The 19021-nt window shown below is 41.9% G+C and overlaps 1 protein-coding gene across 2 annotated transcripts in view; it reads right to left on the bottom strand.

The window, feature by feature from the left end:
- The window catches only part of GALNT9 (polypeptide N-acetylgalactosaminyltransferase 9), a 154155-nt gene that overhangs the window by 114091 nt on the left and 21043 nt on the right, over positions 1 to 19021 (bottom strand). For both annotated transcript variants that reach the window (XM_085321073.1, XM_085321074.1), the window contains exon 2: positions 10250 to 10430. In XM_085321073.1, the coding sequence (XP_085177199.1) occupies positions 10250 to 10430 (181 nt within the window). The remainder of the gene's footprint in view (positions 1 to 10249; positions 10431 to 19021) is intronic.

The following is a 19021-nucleotide window of genomic DNA, read 5'->3' as shown; positions in this document are numbered from 1 at the left end:
CCAACTTCCACAATTCAGTTTTATTTCAGACAGAAGAGTAAATTGTCTGACTTCTTAGCCTGTTCATGTTTTTATCACAAGGAYACAAACAACAACAACTAAAAACTCCTCGTATTATTTGACCTGAAACCTTAACTTGCTTATACTGTGCGACCCATCCACACAAAATGGTCTTTTCTCTACACTAAAATTAGGTAATTAAGTTACTTCAGGAAGGCATTTGGAGAGAACACACAGCTCACATGGTGGGCTGAATCRAATTAGCATGCTCATTTTAAGCAGGAAAAGGGGAAAATCTTAATCTAAAAGCATTACAAGGAACTCCTTTAGAGCCACTAAGACAGGACGTAAGGTACAGTTTAACTGAAGTACATGTAAGAAATCTTTAAAGAAAAAAAACACAACCCAAATTCACTGCCTGACTTGTCCTRTTACCTCTTTTCATCCTCTCATGTGATATCATGGAGTGTAACATAACATGACAGCTGAGATATTTACAGGAATACACTTTTCTCCCTGGAACTGATAGCAGGCAACAATCAGCAACAGGCCCAGGGGAGGGAGATGAAAGCAGCTTTAAAACGCCAATGCACCGTCCACACGGCGAGCTGCATGTCCCTGCTGGAGCCTGGGTAGTGCTTCTACAGCATTAGACTCAGTGAGCCACATTTTATGGACATATACTTACTTATAATATACACAACTTGAAGACAGCACCCCAAAATAGATRTTCTTACAGAGGAAACACTCCTTCTGCTAAGAAAATATTGCAGCTCTCCACTTTCAAGTTCAGAAAACAACTATACCCRGAAMAACATACTTTTTTWWAAAAAAAAAGAAGAAAGAAAAAAAAGAAAATCAATCATGTGAATAAGGCACCTGCATAGCGGCAGGTCACAATGAGCCACCCTTGTCCTCTGTAAGAAAAACTGAGGGAGGCAAAACTGCTCTTTGATCATCTGAAAACAGTGCTGCCTCCAGCCTCATGGCCTGGTTTCCCCATGGTGGCAGATCAGTCTTCAACACATGTTGCTAACACAAAAAAATYCCCTCTCGTTTATTCATGTCTTTGAGCATTTAACTCATAGGATAGTATTTGCCTGAAATTCCATCTAAGTTCCAGATTTCTGAGGGAAGAGATCTCCAGAGAGCATTACACACTACATATCTCCAGTAATTCTACCATGTCTTCTCCTTCTCCAATGACAATAAAGACAGCCTTGTTGACCACCTTCAATTAGATGTCYAACTTTTAGTCAGTGTTACATAATATGCAACCCAGTTTAGCTAAGGTATTTATGTATTCAAGCATACTTCCCAGTGCAAGCAAATTGCACAGAATTGTTTCAACTCTTACTGTGTTTAAATAAAGTATTCAATCAGTTATTTATCATGCTCCATAGGTAATCAAATTCAACCTCCACTAAATATAYGTTTATTAGTGCTGACAGTCATGAAGAAACTTGTCTTCAACAATTAATAGACAGAAAAACACCGCAAAAATGTAACAAGATGGAAATTACAGCATTTGAATGTAAAGCGGGTTTTTGGAAACAGTCTTTCATTTTTATTATTCTATTTCATTTGAATTTGCTGATCCTCCTTTCCTTATCCCAAAGGCCAGCGTTAATAATCAAGATCTACGTTATACACTTTGTGCTATAATTAAAGTCACTACTTAATTAGAAAGCCTAGCTAGCCCTAACCAAAAGGGAATCAATAACTTATCTAATGGGAAAGGCCAGAGAGAACTGCTGTTCAATATCAGAAACAACTATGACATGTTGCAGTGTGTCCAGCGTTGCTGCTGCGGAGACACTCCAGCATCGCGGAGCCTGGCTCACCAGCATTCTCCAGCTCTGAGCCAGGTCCTGCAGAAGACTTTAACACTGTCCACCCAAACTCCACAGGGTGACCAATCCCTAGGCACAGCAGAGCAGARGACAAAATATTACTGCAATGCAACCTGGGCATTTTCATGGTCCTAGAATGACTGATGCCCTACCTCTATTTATCAAGCAAAAGCAGACAAAGTAGCCAGAAGAAAATACCTGACTATCAGCTGGCCTCAAAAACCATCTGGCAACTTTTTCAGTAATTTTTTACTGTTACTGGAAAACGTGGTTATAGTATTAATCTCTCCCCAGTCAGCAATTCTACATCGTATAGCTAATTAAATATCCCAAGACCTAACGGTTACACGGGATTTTGGAGATAAAGGTTTGAGCCCACATTCCAGTTAATACACTATTATTTCTGCAGGGAGCATAGAGGTCAAGCGGGGGTTGGAAGACCTACCAATACCTCTGTAAACTGGGCCAAGTCTGACTATAGGTCTCAGACACTGAGGCACCGTACAAGTAGAGAGCACCGGGGGTGTAAAGCACACCTGGCTGGCCGTGCGGCTGATTTGCAGGAGTTGCCTTCTGCAGCCAGAGGGAGGCAGRTGGTTTTCCCCTCCGTCGTGGACTCTGCGCTGTTCCAGTCTGAGCCCTTGACAATCAAACAGAAAAYGTTCCTCAAAACGCAGTGATACCGTCCACTCCTGTGCTACGTTTGGGATGCACAGGGATACACAGATATGCACAGCTATCCCAGAGGCAGCAGTATGAACAAATTTAGGTTGTCAACTGACATCCCAAATGAGCCGAGCCAGGATTACAACCCTAAGCGCCGTGTGCTGCAGCAGAGGAGAGAGCCCGGTTCCCACGGCGAAAGCGGTGCAGGGACCGCCTCYGCCCCCACCAGCCCCCTCCGCTCCCAGACAAGACGGGAGGTGAGCTCAAAGCCAGGAACGTCTCTGCGTGCCAACGGTGCGTGCGACGCCACGTGCGCGCAAATGGGCCTGGGCTAATTGTAGGGGACTCCCAGCCTCAGGCGAAACAGCCGATCTGCGCAGCTGGGCCAGGCTGGCTGAGACGTGCGCAAAGCCCCGGAGCGCGCGTGCACGGCCGCCCCCTTTGTCGCTGCTCAGACCCCACGGCTGGACACTGATCTCGGATCTAATTAAAACACTTCGGTTAGTTTAATCTCCTACTCAATTCCCCTCCAATAAACAATCCCAATCTGTTACCCAGAGGTAATTCTCTCCGCTCCATTTCTACTTTTCCCTTTCTCTAAGTTTGCTTTTGCTACTAGTGTTGCCAAAATGTTCTTTTCGGAATTTTAGCAGCATTTTTAAGAATTATTGAGAGTGGGTGCAAAAAAGAAAAAAAAAAAAGTTTTCTATTTAAAAAGAAACCTCACTGAAATCAAAATGTGCATGTCCTTGTACTTTTATTGCAAAACTCCATCAGCTGAAAAAATGGAAATGTTCGACTTCAACTAATGTTTCACTTCCTCTTGACCTAATATTAACCTGAAAGTTTTGGTATTGGCTATTGTCAAAAAAGTCATTATTTTGAAACTAAATTTTTCATGGGAAACTAAATGTTTGATTAGCATAAAGAACATTTTAAAATAACCATTTCATAGCAGATTTCAAAATGTCCCTTTTCAGTCTGACACAGAACATTTTAATTATCTGTTTTTTTTCAGCTGGCATTTTCTGCTCAGTAGCATTTCTGGTTCTTGACCCACTCTGGCTCTGCTCCAGCTCAGGGGGGCTTCCTCTGATGGGGCCTATCAGCCAGGCTCTGGCTCACCAGGGCAGAATCCTAAGCACAGGCTTTAATTTGGAAATTTGTGCATTGTTTTCCTAAGCACTGGGAAGAACATCCAGAGTCTCAAGGGGATTTAAAAAGYGGGCCATGAGGCAGGGAAAGCTGCAGAGGCAGAGCAAATTAAACAATACCTGGTCTAGCCATCCCCAGTGCACTGACCCCAAACCTGATGCTCTTCACAAGCCATCTGCCTTCCTCCTCCGTGCTCCTGCTGTGACGGCAGGAGCTGCCCGAGAGGCTGCGGCTCCAGGCCACCACCTTCTCCCCGCGACAGAGAACTTGCAAATTCATGTCAGAGCTGCTGACTGATGTTCTCCAAAACACAGTGATTCCACAAAGCTCTGCAGCCACTAGAAAGGGTCAAAATTAAAGGTGAGCCTCCTGTGTCCTCAAAAGCCTCAAACTCACTGGGCCCTGAAGGACAATCTCTTACAGAAAGGCTTTTCTAGCTACTGGCCTCATACTAGCTGCTCTTATTAAATCCTTGAATGAACAAATCAGAGGTCTATTTACCAAGTCTGCCCCCTTGATAGCACTATTTGATCAATTCCAGAATCCTTTCTGATAGGTAATTAAAAAGCTTTTCCTTAGGTATAGTGTGGAGTGAACCATTAATTACACTTCAGAGCCCCAGAGATGCAATTCCTTTGCTATTGTGAAATRTCTATAGCAAGCAACGAAAATGTTCGCCTCTACAAAAGAACTGAATAAATGAAAGTAATTTCCTCAAGACCTAGATTCCTCTGCTTTTTATGGCTGAAGACTTGACTTCCCTCAGCATTAATAAGTTTGTACTTTAGAGCTGATTTTTCTCAATACAAACATCCATGACCGTAACACAAAGAAGTATCTTCTTCGGGTGATAGATCCAGCAGACTGAATCYGTGTATTAGTATTATCGTTACTGCCGAACTGCCACAATGCACTCGGCATCAAGTTGCACAAAGAAGATCAGTTAAATTAAAGATCCTCACCAAGTGGCCTCAATTTCTTGGAAAAGCCAATTTAGCTCTTATGGAAACTGCAGGATYGTATTAACTTTACTCAAAAGCATGCATAATGCATCACAGCAAGTGGTTTTGACAAGTGCATGGGTGCATAYGTGTGGACGTGTCCTGCATGCAAAGAATCACCAAAAGTCATTTAAGTTGCAAAGTCAAGTGTCAGAAAGTTAGAAAATGCCAGGTTTACTTGTATTCAACCTGTTTAATTCAATTCCTTGTGATCCAACCTGTGTACCAAAAAGAACAGGGTAATTGGTGTTATCCTGAGAGATGATGTGTATGTTTGAAAGCATCTGCTTAGTTAACATTTCCCAGTTTTCCAGGATGACACATTGTAAAATAAACAGCTTTTTTAAGTTTTGGGGCTATTCCCCTCTCTTCCTCTCCTGAATGAAATTCCTTAAGGTTTTGAGTCTTAAWAACAAAGTCAATTTTTACATAGGGCTGTAGCACCTCTGCCCTTGGGCACGACTGGGAAGGTGTGAGCACCAGCCCAGACTGCCACCTTTCGTGCTACAGTTGGCAGCAGCAAAGGCAGCAGCCCCTAAAAAGGATGGATGGACAGCGGCGGCCATTTCTGGAGCTTCTCGCAGTGACTTAGCATGCCCCGGCTAAACCTCTCCTCTTTCTCTGTTCCTCAGCAACCCAACAAATTAAGCCACTTGAAGGTAAATGACTAAGCAGGGATTTAAGTGGGTGGCTCTGGGCACTTCTGTTTAATACTGCAAGATCTCTATGAAAATCTCAGCTGCAGTGCTCAGGATCTACTTTCGACTGTTCAAACACTGGCACGTGGACACCGCGGCAAGAAGAGCAGGCACACAGGCGAGCACATTTTTGAGCAATTCTGTGAGCAGGTTTCAAGGCTTCTCCACGTCTATACAYAGGGTCAACTGATAGAAACACATGTGCTTACGCCTTCTCATGCATGAGGGTCACCGGCTGACCCTGGATTCATCCCCTCTCGGTGCTCAGGTTGGTACCATCACAGCCCATGCTTTGTGTAAGGAAGAACACAAACGGAATGAATCCAATAAAGTTGGACCATTAAATAACACTTTCCCTGGAGAGCCGCAGAATACGTCCTAGCTTAGCCACGTGCTTCCAAGGGAAAAATAACCTGCTCCCAACAGGAAAAGCTTCTCTTTGTCCCATTGTACGGAAGAAAAGGGGTATGTTAGTGAGGCCTAGGAAGTCCTGCTCGTACTTTACTGCTGAGAAGAGGAATCAGAAGGTTAAACACCTTGCCTTGCTCCTAARCTGTCTGCAACGTATTTTCCACAATGGAAACAAAAGCAACCRGTTGTAGAGCAAATGTTATGTATTGTGCACACTGCACTCAAACTTTCACAAGGAATGCAGAAGAGGAGGAAGAGGGCAAGTAAGTAGCTAGGAAATGGCACTATCCAGCAATTCCCTGTGTAGCCTCGCCGTTGAAAGAGTTCAGCAATGATGGGGCTGCAGCAAGGAGTTGCAGAGACCAGTGCTCCCTTCCATGTTTCTGTGTCTTTCCTCTCCTTTTTCTGGCTTACTCTTAACTTGACAAATGTTTTTTAAGCTTGGTGTGTGCTTGCGTGACAAAGGATCGAAGTAACTCCATCACAAGCACTATTAATTTGCTTGTAAAAAAAAAAAAATCCTGCTAAAGTCTTTCGTCATTAATGTAGATTTCCTAAGTACTTCTATAAAATTTATGCTGGAGTTCAGGTAGTTAGTAGCAATCACTACTAACCAGGCCACTATTTTGGAGTTATTTTTGTGTATTTTAATTAATCAACAAGATACAGCGTACTTTCTACTGAATACATGAAGTAAAGTCCCTGGTTTGTTCAATACTAGAACTGTTAGCTGAATGTTTGTAAATAGTTATCTGTCAGCCATAATTAATCCTGAGTATTCTGCTCTGTATTGTACTCAGAAATATTTCATTCCTGCTACTTGGTCCTTCTGTCTTCTCTGTCTAGCTGCTTCAAGGCATATGTTCACCATAAAGACTTACATAATTCGCTAAGGAAAGATCAGCAGCATAACTTAAAAATCAGTACATCTGGTGAAATCCAACTTATGAAGATAGTGTTCAAGGTCGCACTGAATAAACTTTTAAATTGCCGGGGAAGCTTAGCATTGCTTTGTAAAACAAAATTTCAACATCTATATATTACATGTCTCTTGAAAGTAAACATATCTTGAAATACCAATTCACAGTGTTTTTCTGAACAGTTTCCCCAGGGTTGTCTACTTTCTACGCAGACAGGGTAAGTATTCAAGCTGTGGGAGGTGCAATATCAGAGAAGAAAAAACTGAGACATATTTATCACACCACGTTCAGAGCAAACTATAGTTTTGTAATTATTATGCGAATCGTAATCGCCAGCAAGCTATTTATGGTCATAGCTTCGATTCAGCACGCAAAAACAACAGGCATAAAAACTGCTGTTGTCTCCTGCACTGACTTAGTGATTCCTATCTTAAAAAAAGGCTTTGGAGTTCAAAGGAATATCTGCAAAGGCAGCCGGTAGGAAGGCAGAGCACAAGGCAAGCGTACGGGAAACGCATCTTGACAGTGGGATTACACAGGCTCACAGATTTTACTGCAATAAAAGGACATAGAGGTGATTCCAATTAAGGAGCCTTCATGGTCACACTGCCTGACTGTACATCTCTTTAGTATAACATATTTTTTTAATTTGCTGCGTGGGGATGAAAATACCTCCCGGAAAGCAATTATATTGCTGAACACTCACTGAAGGTATGCTAGCAGATGGGACAAAAGGCTTATTCCTCCAGAATACGACRCTGGACAAAGATAAGGGACGAGTTCAAAGATAAAATGCACCAAAAGCTGATGTTTCTAATCTAATTTCTTTTCAAAGAACTTATAWTATACAAGTTCCATATAAGAATATGCCTGGATATGACAAGTCCCATATTTGCACAACCAAATCATATTTACTTTTATAAATTKTGTCCATGCAATGGAGACTTGAGCATAAATTTTCTTGTTTTATTTCTTCAATACCTACTGGTGTATGTAAATATGGAGGTTTGAACACTTTAAATGGAAGCCAGAATGGGCAGAAAGCATGGTTTAATACATACGACATCGGGAATGGGAATCGAGAGGGGTGGCTTTCTTCCCAGACTGGCCACAGACTTCAAACATGTCCTTGGAAATTAATTCTATCTTGTTTCTCTTATTTTTTTTTAAAAAAAGAAGAGTCCTCTCCACAATGCTGGGAATGACATGAATTTAAATCACAAGCGTACCGATAAGGGCTCAGTGATAAAAACTGTATCAAGAGAGATAGAAAGGTGCAGCCATTTGGCAAATCAGCATACAGAGCTGGACAAAACAAGAATTGATTGTATTATTTCCCAAAGCCTCTCTTAAAGATCTGGTGACCTCACTCTCGCCAAGATCTGCTGAGAGTAGAGTGTCTACACCAAACAAAGTCAGGCTCAGCTTTGCCTTATGACATGACGTGCGCTCAGTATCTGCTAAGCATTCAGACATGGCACTAAATGGGGCAGCCAAAGAGCCTGATTGCTCTGGCATGACATGGCACTAGTAGTGACTGAAAACTGCCCATCCCCATTAACGCGAGAGGCTCCCAAGAGAGCCCGCATTTGAGTATCTGCGCATTTGGAGGCGTCAGAGACAAAAACTGCAGCTCATGAGAACGACAGCAGAAATATCTAATACAATATGGCAAACAAATGACAGCTGAATCTATTGACACAAGTGGATAAAACTCTTCATACAAGAGCCATCTTTCTACCTTCTCTGAACTTTCAGTCCTTTCTCAGAGCAAATTCAATCTGAAGGGTTTTTCTGCAACTCTTGAATATCTACAGACAAGTGTTTCACTTCCAGCACCTAGATCTAACTACAACCATTTCAAAAGTGTCAAAATGTAACAAGGAAGGCAGTTCTCCCAGTAGTTCAGACAGTTAATCAAGCAGCATGGCCTTATACGATTCCCAAAATGAGCATGTCAAAAAGCTTATCTAAATCAATCATCAAAGCTTCCAAGTAAAACTGTGGAAGAGCATCATCTGAAATGAAACGTCACTGCATTTCAAACTCTCTCATGCCTCAGAGAGMTACTGGGCTAGACTAAAGCTTTGCAACCTTTACTTTCGTATTTCCTGGCTGACCTCTCTTATTCGTTATCCAGCTGACTGCAGCAGCTAACAACAGGCCTGGTCAAATCTCACTGACCTGCACTTAAACACTTTCACACTGATTTTAAGGGACTTAGGACCAGACCTGATGTGCAACTCCAAAAGCTGCATGACAACTACCAGCTACCTTTTCCCCAGGATAGTTCCATGTTGAATTTTTACAACATATCAATCCAAATGTGACATTAAAGCAGTATTTTTTTTTATCATCTGTTTAATCTAGGCTTTCTTTGGGATAGCAAGTGTCTAAGAACACAAACGTTGAGTAAATACTTCTGAGATTAGATTAGTATGTAACACAGCTAATGAAATTTGTAGTTAAACTGAAATTGTGCTCTGCTGGATTTTGGTTTTGGCAGCTTGAACTGCCTAAAATCTTAATTCAATTGTAATCTGCTCACAGAGCACAGCTGTTTTGCTTGGCTAAACTTTTCTCTCCACTTAATAAGATACTTTTTATTTAACTTTCGCTTCTGCCTAGAAGCCCCAGTGAGGTTTTTAAAACAGAAGATTATTATTAGAAATTAATTAAGTATTCTTTTCAATTCTGTCTCCTGAGAGTAACTAGACATTGCTGCTGATCTCGTCTGCATTAAGACATTACTGATTGTCATTYGTAGGATGACAGAGAGGATTTCTCATCTAGAAGATACATAACGACATAAACATGAAAAATTTGAAAGGCACTTAATACAAAATATAATAAATCAGTACAAATATTAAACATATAATTGCAATGTCAAACACAGCACAGACATGTGAAGACTGAGACACTAGAATACAAATACATACATATTCCAAAGACAAAAAAAATCTTATTGCAATTATAGGATCCTGATGGATTACACTTAGTTCATGTTTCAGCACATTACTGACCCCAACCACACAATTCTCATACAGGAACAACAAACGCAATTAGAAAAAAGGCAGATGATTTGACCTTTTTTTCTTTTTTTAATCTTAAGCAACTCGTGTCTATGCAGAGTGTCTTGTCATTGCCAAACATTCCTTTGCACATGACTTCCACAAGCACAGATGAAAGTTCCCACCTCTAGCATTGGACTCGGCTGGCCTTACTTGGCCTTTTCTAAGTGAACCAAATTCAATCAACACCAATATCCTGAAGTAATTTTTGATCTGAGGTTCTGAATGTGCGTATCGATGCATTATTCATGGAATTAGCTATGCATATGACACAGCTCTTCACACACGAGATTGCAGTTGGTCTTTTTAATTTTCATTAAACTCAGGGGTGTATGTACAACTAACTTATCACACACTAACGAGCAAGGGATGCAGAGAGAAGAATGCCATCATGGGTCAAAGAACAACAGTCAATCACTTGCTGTAATAACWATTCAATCACTTGCTGCAATAACAATGTGGAACTCAACTTACTTTTTTGGTCTGTAGTCAGGGATGGACCTGTCCAGTGATATCCTGTCACTGAGTTGGGCGTTGTAACCATATTCTTCATATTTAGTCTCCGATTCATGGCTATCATCTCTCAGTGTAGCAGCCATTCCCCCTTGGCCCAAGCCTCCTGGACCTTCAACTAATCCCATGGGTTTTGCCAGACCTAAACAGAAGGAAAAAAAMCAATCAAATGATTATTGTAAAAGGAGATAGATCCAACCTGTTCTGTGATCACAGAACAAGATCTGAACTCCCATAAAACTCAGTTTTTGAGTCCTCATGGTTTTTCAGTAATTAGTCTCAGCTTTTCAAAACAGAGTATATATCAACACATTGTGTATTATCAGTGCATATTTACTAATGAGCAGACTATAAAGAATCAATTAGCAGCTTTTGTCATTTCCCCTTTTTCCAGTATAACTCCTGGAARCAGGAGTCTTGTTTGCAAACATTCCAAAACACTTAATCAGCCTGAAACCAAGAGTTTTCATTTCACAGAATCACAGATTCACAGAATGTTTGAAGTTGGAAGGAACCTCTGGAGACCGTCTTGTCCAACCCCCTGCTCAAGTAGGGTCACCTAGAGCACGTTGTACAGGATTGCATTCAGGCATGTTTTGAGTATCTCCAGAGAAGGAGACTCCACAACCTCTCTGGGCAACCTGTTCCAGTGCTCTGTCACTCTCGCAGTAAAAAAGTTTTTCCTCATATTCAGGTGCAACTGCCTGTGTTTCAGTCTGTGCCCCTTGCTTCTTGTCCTGTCACCGGGCACCACTGAAGAGTCCGGCCGCGTTCTCTTGACACCCTCCCTTAYGGTGTTTGCAGACATTGATAAGTTCCCCTCTCAGTCTTCTCTTCCCCAGGCTGAACAGGCCCAGCTCTTGCAGCCTTTCCTCATAAGAGAGATGCTCCAGCCCTCTGATCATCTTTGTAGCCCTATGCTGGGCTCTCTCTAGTGGTCCATGTCTCTCTTGTACCRGMAAGCCCAGAACTGGACAGAGTACTCCAGATGCGGCCTCAGCAGGGCTGAGMAGAGGGGGAGGATCACCTCCCTTGACCTGCTGGCAACACCCTTCCTAATGCACCCCAGCATCCCATTGGCTTCCTTAGCCACAAGGACACACCTGGCTTATGGTTAACTTGTTGCACACCACGACTCTCAGGTCCTTCTCCGCAGAGCTGCTTTCCAGCTTTCCCTCTCACTATTTTCTAGCAACAGACATGCAAGGCAGTACAAAGCTGTTACTGGATTCAAGGTACAGTAAAGTCTGTGACAATTTAGTCTCTCATGCAGAGATTTCTCTGGCACCTCATTGCTAAACTCTATCTTCATTTATTACAGCTCCATCACTGTCTCTGCTTAATTACAGAAAGGCAAAGTGGAGAAACAGTAGTTTKTTAGTGGTCTGAAACAGTAAAGTTAGCATTTTCTACTGTCGGTCCTTAGGAGAAAATCCTATGCTAAGGTTAGGTGAGATACTACAAATGGTCTGCCTGAGCACAAAAGGGCCAAGTACCTGTGGTCATAYGCCTACCCGGGAATTTTGGTGCTGAATTTCAGGCATTCCCTGCTAAAATACATACCTCACGCTGCAACCAATGATCCCAAATCAGGACAGACCTTCCTTGTATCTGAGTCTTTGATGTCTTCCCCAGTAGCTTAGAAGTTCATTGCTTCATGTTTCTCATCACCATGCACTGAAACACTCAAGCATCTTACTGAATCATTTATCTTAGTGRGATGGGGCGGCGGCAGGGAGAGAAGAAAGCATTGCAGCAAAACCCTCTTGGCATGGCCAAGCTTTAGAAAAATTCAGATAGCTCTGAGCATTCTATCCTAGCGAACTGTTGAAACGAAAGGAAAATAAGAGGATCACACAGCCGTGGTCTCGTTATGGTTATGTGTGGGAAGCAACATAACCAGGTCTCGCTAGCGACCAAGATCAGAGAAGCAAAGGCAGAAGAGGAAAGAGCAAGTAACACAGAAGACAAGCAGCAAAGTGCTCATGCTCTGTCTTAAAATGTACAAGGAGAACACAAGAAATAAGTTGAGCCAGACTCAGCTGAGCTACGGCAGGCTGGCTAATGCCTGTGCAAGTTAATCACCTTTCTGCTAGGGATCCCATGGAGTTACTATCACAAGCTACTAAAGCCTGAAGAATTTGCATCTAACRCAAGAATTGAAAAAAGTAAGCTAAAGGTTCCCAAAGATTATTAGAATTGTCCCAAATATCTATGTACTTTCAATTTATATCTCTATTATTTTTGAATTTATTAAATTGTCTTAAGTGAGATCCAGCTACGTTACAGGGACATTTTGTTTCTCTCTTCATGTGTGTGCAGCAGCATTTGGAAAAACGTTGAGTACTTGTCCCAGCCACGCTGCTTCTCTGTGCAAAAGCAGGACAGTAAGAGTCTTTCTTGTGACTTTGGGTCAGCCACATGAATCTCTGTCCATCTGAAAACCTGATTTCTCYTTCTTTCAGTAAGTAGAAAATAGAAAAAACAGTGATTTGATAAAATCCTGTCTCTGCGATCCAAATCTCAGCCAGCAGACACAGTTTATGAGTCAAAATTTGTTGCTGGCTTAAACTAGCTGCAATTCCCTTTTAGAAGCACATCCAAATTACAGCATTGGGTTGAGCTGCTACCTACTAGGAGTCACAGGTGAGCATGCTGAGGCTGGGCAGGACTCACAACACTGGCTGTAAYCCTCTCGTGCAGTCCTGGCAGGTTCCATTTGAACCATTATAAATACTGTGGTGCCTACAGCTTGCTAGCAATGTGCAAACACACACGCAGTTCCTACTTCGAATGAAAAACATTACTCCAAGGTCGTATCTTAAGAAATAGTATTTTTCTCCTTACAAATAGAACAGATTTACTTCATACATCACAAACTACTCTTCTTTATTGCTCACTTTTCTTCATAGAAATGTACCTTATGAATCTTTCTTCCACTAAAACTGATTTGAAAATTTCTGAGAACCTTCAATTGTTGCTTGTAGCAACCATCATCAAACAACTGGGTTTGCACGAGAGCTCAACCTGGAGCTGGTCCTGCATTTCAGCACTCTGCAAGGACAGAGAGAAACAAGTGCACAGAAGGCTTGTGGTTAGGAACTGACACTGTTGTGCCTCCAATCCAGGGACAAGCAAGGAGGAAGCTGTAAGTAGAAACTGGGATGCTGTGGTATTTGGAGTATTTAAGAGCACTATTTCAATTTTTTATAATTAAGCATTTCTGTCAGCAGAGAGGAGAGCTATACGATGTGTTGTAATGTGATTAAAACTGTTCAAAGGTTGTGTTGCAGTTACTGATTTCAAATAACAGTTGTTCTCCAACCTTACCAAATGAAGCACTTTAAGATTTGTTAAGTATTCCTGATAATACTTTAGGAAGCTTTGTTCTGAGGGAAATTGCAACGCTTCTCCCTTTTGTTCCATTTCAGGATGAGGCCACTTGGCATTTTGACTAGCTTTAGTGTTTAACATTACTCCCTTTGGAAAGATTAGGAGAGAAGGGCCAAAGCCTGTCATCCCTAGCCTGACAACCACTCCTTACTCAAGTAATTACAGAAATTACCTGCAACTCTAAATACACTCCCCTTGACCCCCTTGGAAAGGAAAAACACACCAGCCTAATCTTTCTGCATGACACAGCCTTAGACCAAGACACTAATAGCAATTAGTGATGCTGCGTGCCTCTGGTTTGTGCGCCCAACACATGGCATCTTAAAGGGTGACTCTGTTTCAGAGAAAGGCCGAGTAGCAAAAAAAAAAAAAAAAAAAAAAAAAAAAAAAAAAAAAAAAAAAAAAAAAAAAAAAAAAAAAAAAAAAAAAGAGAGAGAGAGAGAGAGAGAGAGCAAACAGGCCGTAAGAGAGAGACGTATTAGGCACTTTAGAAGTTAAAGAATCTAGAAAACTAGACACATCATAAACCCTGTGTCCTTGAAAGACTGCAGTGTGGAAATTTATTTGCTGATCATTCAGAATCATCTGGGCTTGGCTCTGATGTTACATCAAAGCAAATCAAAGACGACTTCATTAAAGTTAACTGACCTGCTTTGATGAAAAGCCCTCCGAGATGTGGCATGCTCATTTTACTTTAAGCAACAATTTAATTCCAGTAGCTGAAAACTTTATTMCTCATACTGTATGTTCTTGCAGTTTACAGAACAAAACTCTTGCATCTTTAAGGCACAAGTAACAGAGGAAGGACACTTTCAATGCACACAGAACAGCAGGCAGCATCTTTGCTATTTTTCCTAAGAGAGAATGAGTTAGCCTTCCAGAACCATGCATAACAACAATTAKTTTGTATGCTTTGCTCCTAAATCTCATATTCTAGCTCTTCCTGCTGCTWATCTGATCTTGTCCTAGGAAACAGTTATCATCTATTGGACTTGCTCTCCAAACATACTGCTGGGGTTTCTTCTCCCACTCAGCCAGATTGTAGTCTTGTGTGATTGGCAACAGCAATGCAGTAACACTGACTGACATACAGCAACAACAATATAAATGCTATTACATTGCTGCATTCTGCAAGAATAGCACTCAAACAGGTCTGGAAGTCCCAGACTCCAAATCCACATTTATTTGCAGTGGTCAACCTTTTGTGGAGGACAAAAAAAAAAAGAAAAAAAGAAAAAGAAAAGAAAAGTGAGAGGGGGTCTGTCAGCTCAACAGCAACTTCTCAAGGAATGGCCTGAAGGGACACAATGAGGAAAGAAGCAGTGGGAGACAGCAAACCCAAGTCCGGCTACAGCAGAGGATGCCAGCAGCCAAGGCTTCTGCAAGCACGAACGCTGGAGCTCTTGTCTGAAGGGCGCCCTGCCGCCTGGCCCTGGCGAGGCCTTCAAACAGGCAGAACACGGGAAGAGCACCAGGGAGGGCCTGAGGAGCAGGATACGCCAAGGTGCTCCTGAAGGACAGGCAGAGGATTGCCAAGGGCAGGGAGCCAGTGAAGAGCAAAGTGTCTGTGCCTTAGGGTATTTCTGTTTGGAGAAAGCCTAGACAGCCTTGAGGGACAGCCCCCTGGGAGAACACCTTCCCTCTGTTCTCACCTATGGAGCAATACAGAAAGGAATTTCTGGAAATACTGCTGCTTGGCAGAGAGTAAAATCAATTGCTATTGATTTTATATGCTAGGTGTTCAGGTCCTACAATGACAGGCAGCACTATAAAACCTAAAAAAGACAGATGGAGAAGCGCCTCTGTTTCAATTTCCAACATATATCAGGGTTTTAACCCAGGCATATCAGATGGGAGAGCTTCTCCATTTTGCTCCGCTCCATTTTTTTTTTTTTAAAAAAAAAAAAAAGCTTACTGCAGACTTCCAAGATTTCCAGATTCTCCTCTTAGATTTGACTTGCCTCTCTCTGGCTCTAACTAGCACCCATTTTTCCGCGGGCGTATGGTACTAATGCTGATAGTGCAGCTCTGGCTTGCACCAGTGAATGACTGGCAGAGAAATCACACTGCCAGATGACTCGRCCCTAAACTGGAGACGGGCAGAGAGAGGAGACAGGTAACAACAGGGGCAATACCAAATAAGCTGTTATTTTTCAAGATGTCTTTTCCTTAAATTTTTAGACTAAAAAAATATAACCTATACTCTGGGATCAGTCATACCCAGTTCAACACTGTAGATGACAATGAGGTCACAAATAATTAGTGTCTGTCATTCATTTCAAATTTATTGCTCTCACTGCAGAGATTTCTGTATGAGAGAGGAATTGTTGGGAGGATGGGCAACAGAACAAACCAGTCTCAGTTTCTTTACCAGATTAATTACTCTGCAGGATGCATAATTTTCTGGGAAGAAAAGAGACCTCCTATTTTTCACCATAAATCTCATCACAATAGGAAAATTACTGAATAGATTTATGTGAGAAACYATGGTAAAAGCAAGATCAAACTACATCTGTGATTATTTTAGTGTTGGATTTTTATTTGCAACACAATTACAGGCAGCTGTAAATCAGGTTCAGCCAGGGTTCTCAGACATCATTAACCTTTTGTCAATTCGAAATAAAAACAAGCAATTAAGAATAATTATTTACCTGCRTTCAGAGCAGCACAGGTCTGTTCTTAGCCTTTTCCTGGCCTTCCTGGGCAGCCCCCTGCCTTCACTGGCACCTTTGGCTCTACTCCCACCCCGTGCATCCCCTTTGCTCAGAGGCTAGTGCAGAGGGATCAGGGATATCCASGCACAGCTGTAACAAGGACAGCTCCACCACCAGCTTGGGAAGGCCACTGAGTTCCCTGTTGCAAAATCACCAAAATGCCTCTGCGTCTCAATCCTGGTCTCACTCCTTCAYCTCAAGAAGGGCTCAGAGCCAACCCTCCAGAATAGCTCCACAAAATTCTTCTAGGTCCTAGCACCTCCAAAAGAAGGAATAAAATGTTTCTCTTTAAAAAAATGGCATAGTCACCTAGCAGTTTTACCTGCAACTCCTGAAACATTTCTCACTCTTTTAAACAGGAAAGGTAAAACTCATCAGTTTAACAGYTGTCTCCCTTCCTTTCCCCATTCAGATTTTTCAGTTGCAAACACACTCACCCATCTTGTAAGGGAATAAAGTCTTTAGGCRTTGGTTTAATCCAGAATAAAAGCAGCATTCAATGCAGAGCTGTTACTGTCCCTGAATTACAAATTTGACTTCTAGAATTTTTTTTTTAAAAAAAAACTTTTAAATGAAAAGAGAGTTCATAGAATCTCAGATGGGGTTCAGTAACACAGCTAAAACAAGCTGCCATTTAGAGGGATTTTTTAATCTAGTTCTGTACAAAACCAGAATGCAAGACAAAAACGTAAGCCACTGCTTCCAGAAGCAGGCACTAAATCAGTTGCATCAGTGAATCAGTCCAAACATTTCTATCCTGCATGACTATATCATGCTAATTGTGTAATCTCGCACTGTTGCAACCAGAAACTCCAAAAGAAGGTAACAATCTCACCAAATAGTGTCTCTGCAGGCATGGAGGGAAAAGGTGGCCGTCTTCCTTTGAGACCTGACCACGCAGGTTAGAGTGAAGCAGATGCACAAAGGAAACAACTGGTTGGAGTAGGAGGAAGAAAGAGCAATATAAGCAAGCTGTTCAGCATTAAAAAAAGGTCTCAGTTCACCAGTTATCTTGCTGTTTATAGTTCCATTTTGGTTATCCCCACAGATAACTAAGAGAAGAAAACTTTTCCAAAATAACCTCTGTTAAATCAGAGAAAGGCTCACCCTAATCAGCAACACGTTGCCTTTTGCACACTCCTCTGACACCCAGGGACACTGTTTCTAACACGAGCCTACTCTGGCAAAGCTTGAAGCCTCTGCTGAGCAGTGACTCCCGGCAAGGTCAGCAGGAACTAATGGTATGGAGTATCACATGGAATCACGCCCACAGTGGTATTTCTCTCTTCTCCATCTTGCTACACCAACTAACTCTGACAAAATGTCAAGCAAGTTTCACAGCCTGTGCTTTCTCTTCCTCCCCCCTCCCATGAGGGATGCTTTATTTTTGCCAAAAGATACCATGCAGAATTTTGCCAAGAACAGATACCTGCCTCTCTCATTGACTCCCATAAATCCTCCACGAACTATGGTTAATGAACAAAGGACCGTAGCTAAAGAGTGGCTCTCTGAAATTACTGCCTTGGAGAATGTCCAAAAATTGTTTTGTCACACAGATATAAAGAAGTTACTGAATGCATTAGCAGCTAAGCACATGAAAATTAAACCTGGAAAACTAAAAGCATTTTGCAGTTGCAAGCACAAGGATTAACAATAGACAGGAGAAAGTCTTATCTGAAACTTGTATTTCAGCCAACTTTGTAAACATTAGCAAGCAGTATGAGAAGACAGTAGCATGTCTAGCTTATGATTCAATCTAAATGTTAAACAGAGACAGGCCCTTCTGCATACCCTAACTTTCCATGTTGGAAACCTGTTTCTCCCACCACTCCCTGCAATAAGCCTATATAACACACAAGATTTGCTGCCCAGAGAATTMATTGAATTTTGTCCACACAAAAGGAGCTCCAGGTACCTTCTGAGCTAGGGAGAATGCTGTATGTGGATGAGGTTTAGTTTCACACATWGCAACACTGTGACCAAATCACACTCCACAGGGACAGTCTCCAACATTCTGCAAAGAGAGTAAAGAACAAAAGCCTATCTAATTTAAATGACTGCAGCACTTCCATTTATCTGAAATCCAAAGTACAGTCCCATTTTTTATAGTTGTAATCAAGTTTCCTGCATCCTTGCTTGAAAGATTTATATCCCTTACTATCCAGTATCAGAGCCAAGTACCTCTGAAGATATATCGTGGGGAAGACAAACAGTACCCCATGGCTGATAGTTTGAAAAGGAAAAGTACAATAACTTCTCATAAAGTCTAAGCACTTAACGTACGACTTCTTGGCTCTAGGCACTAGGAGGTGCAGTGCTTTTGTACCTTGCCCTTTTATCTCCAGCCCCTTCTGCCTGTTCAAGTGAAAGCCTAAAACAGTGTTACTCGACCTTCATCCTCAGTCAACTGTTAACCCCCTTAAGGCACTTATTGGTGAACGAAGGAATGAAGTGATTCAGCAAGTCTCCTGGAGGAGGGCTGTTCCACTTCCTCCTAGAGAAGCTAGTCAGACAGACACAGTGCAGAATGAYGATCCCCTAGAAATTATGTAGATTGGGACATATTATCTGGCAAGAGGACAGATATCCAACCCCTTTTGTGCTTTGCCCTCAGTTCTTCAAGACG

This window comes from Rhea americana, unplaced genomic scaffold, assembly GCF_003343005.1.
Source record: "Rhea americana isolate MKP2758 unplaced genomic scaffold, rheAme1 scaffold_68, whole genome shotgun sequence".
NCBI classification, from domain to species: domain Eukaryota; kingdom Metazoa; phylum Chordata; class Aves; order Rheiformes; family Rheidae; genus Rhea; species Rhea americana.
This window is presented reverse-complemented; position numbering and strand designations above follow the sequence as displayed.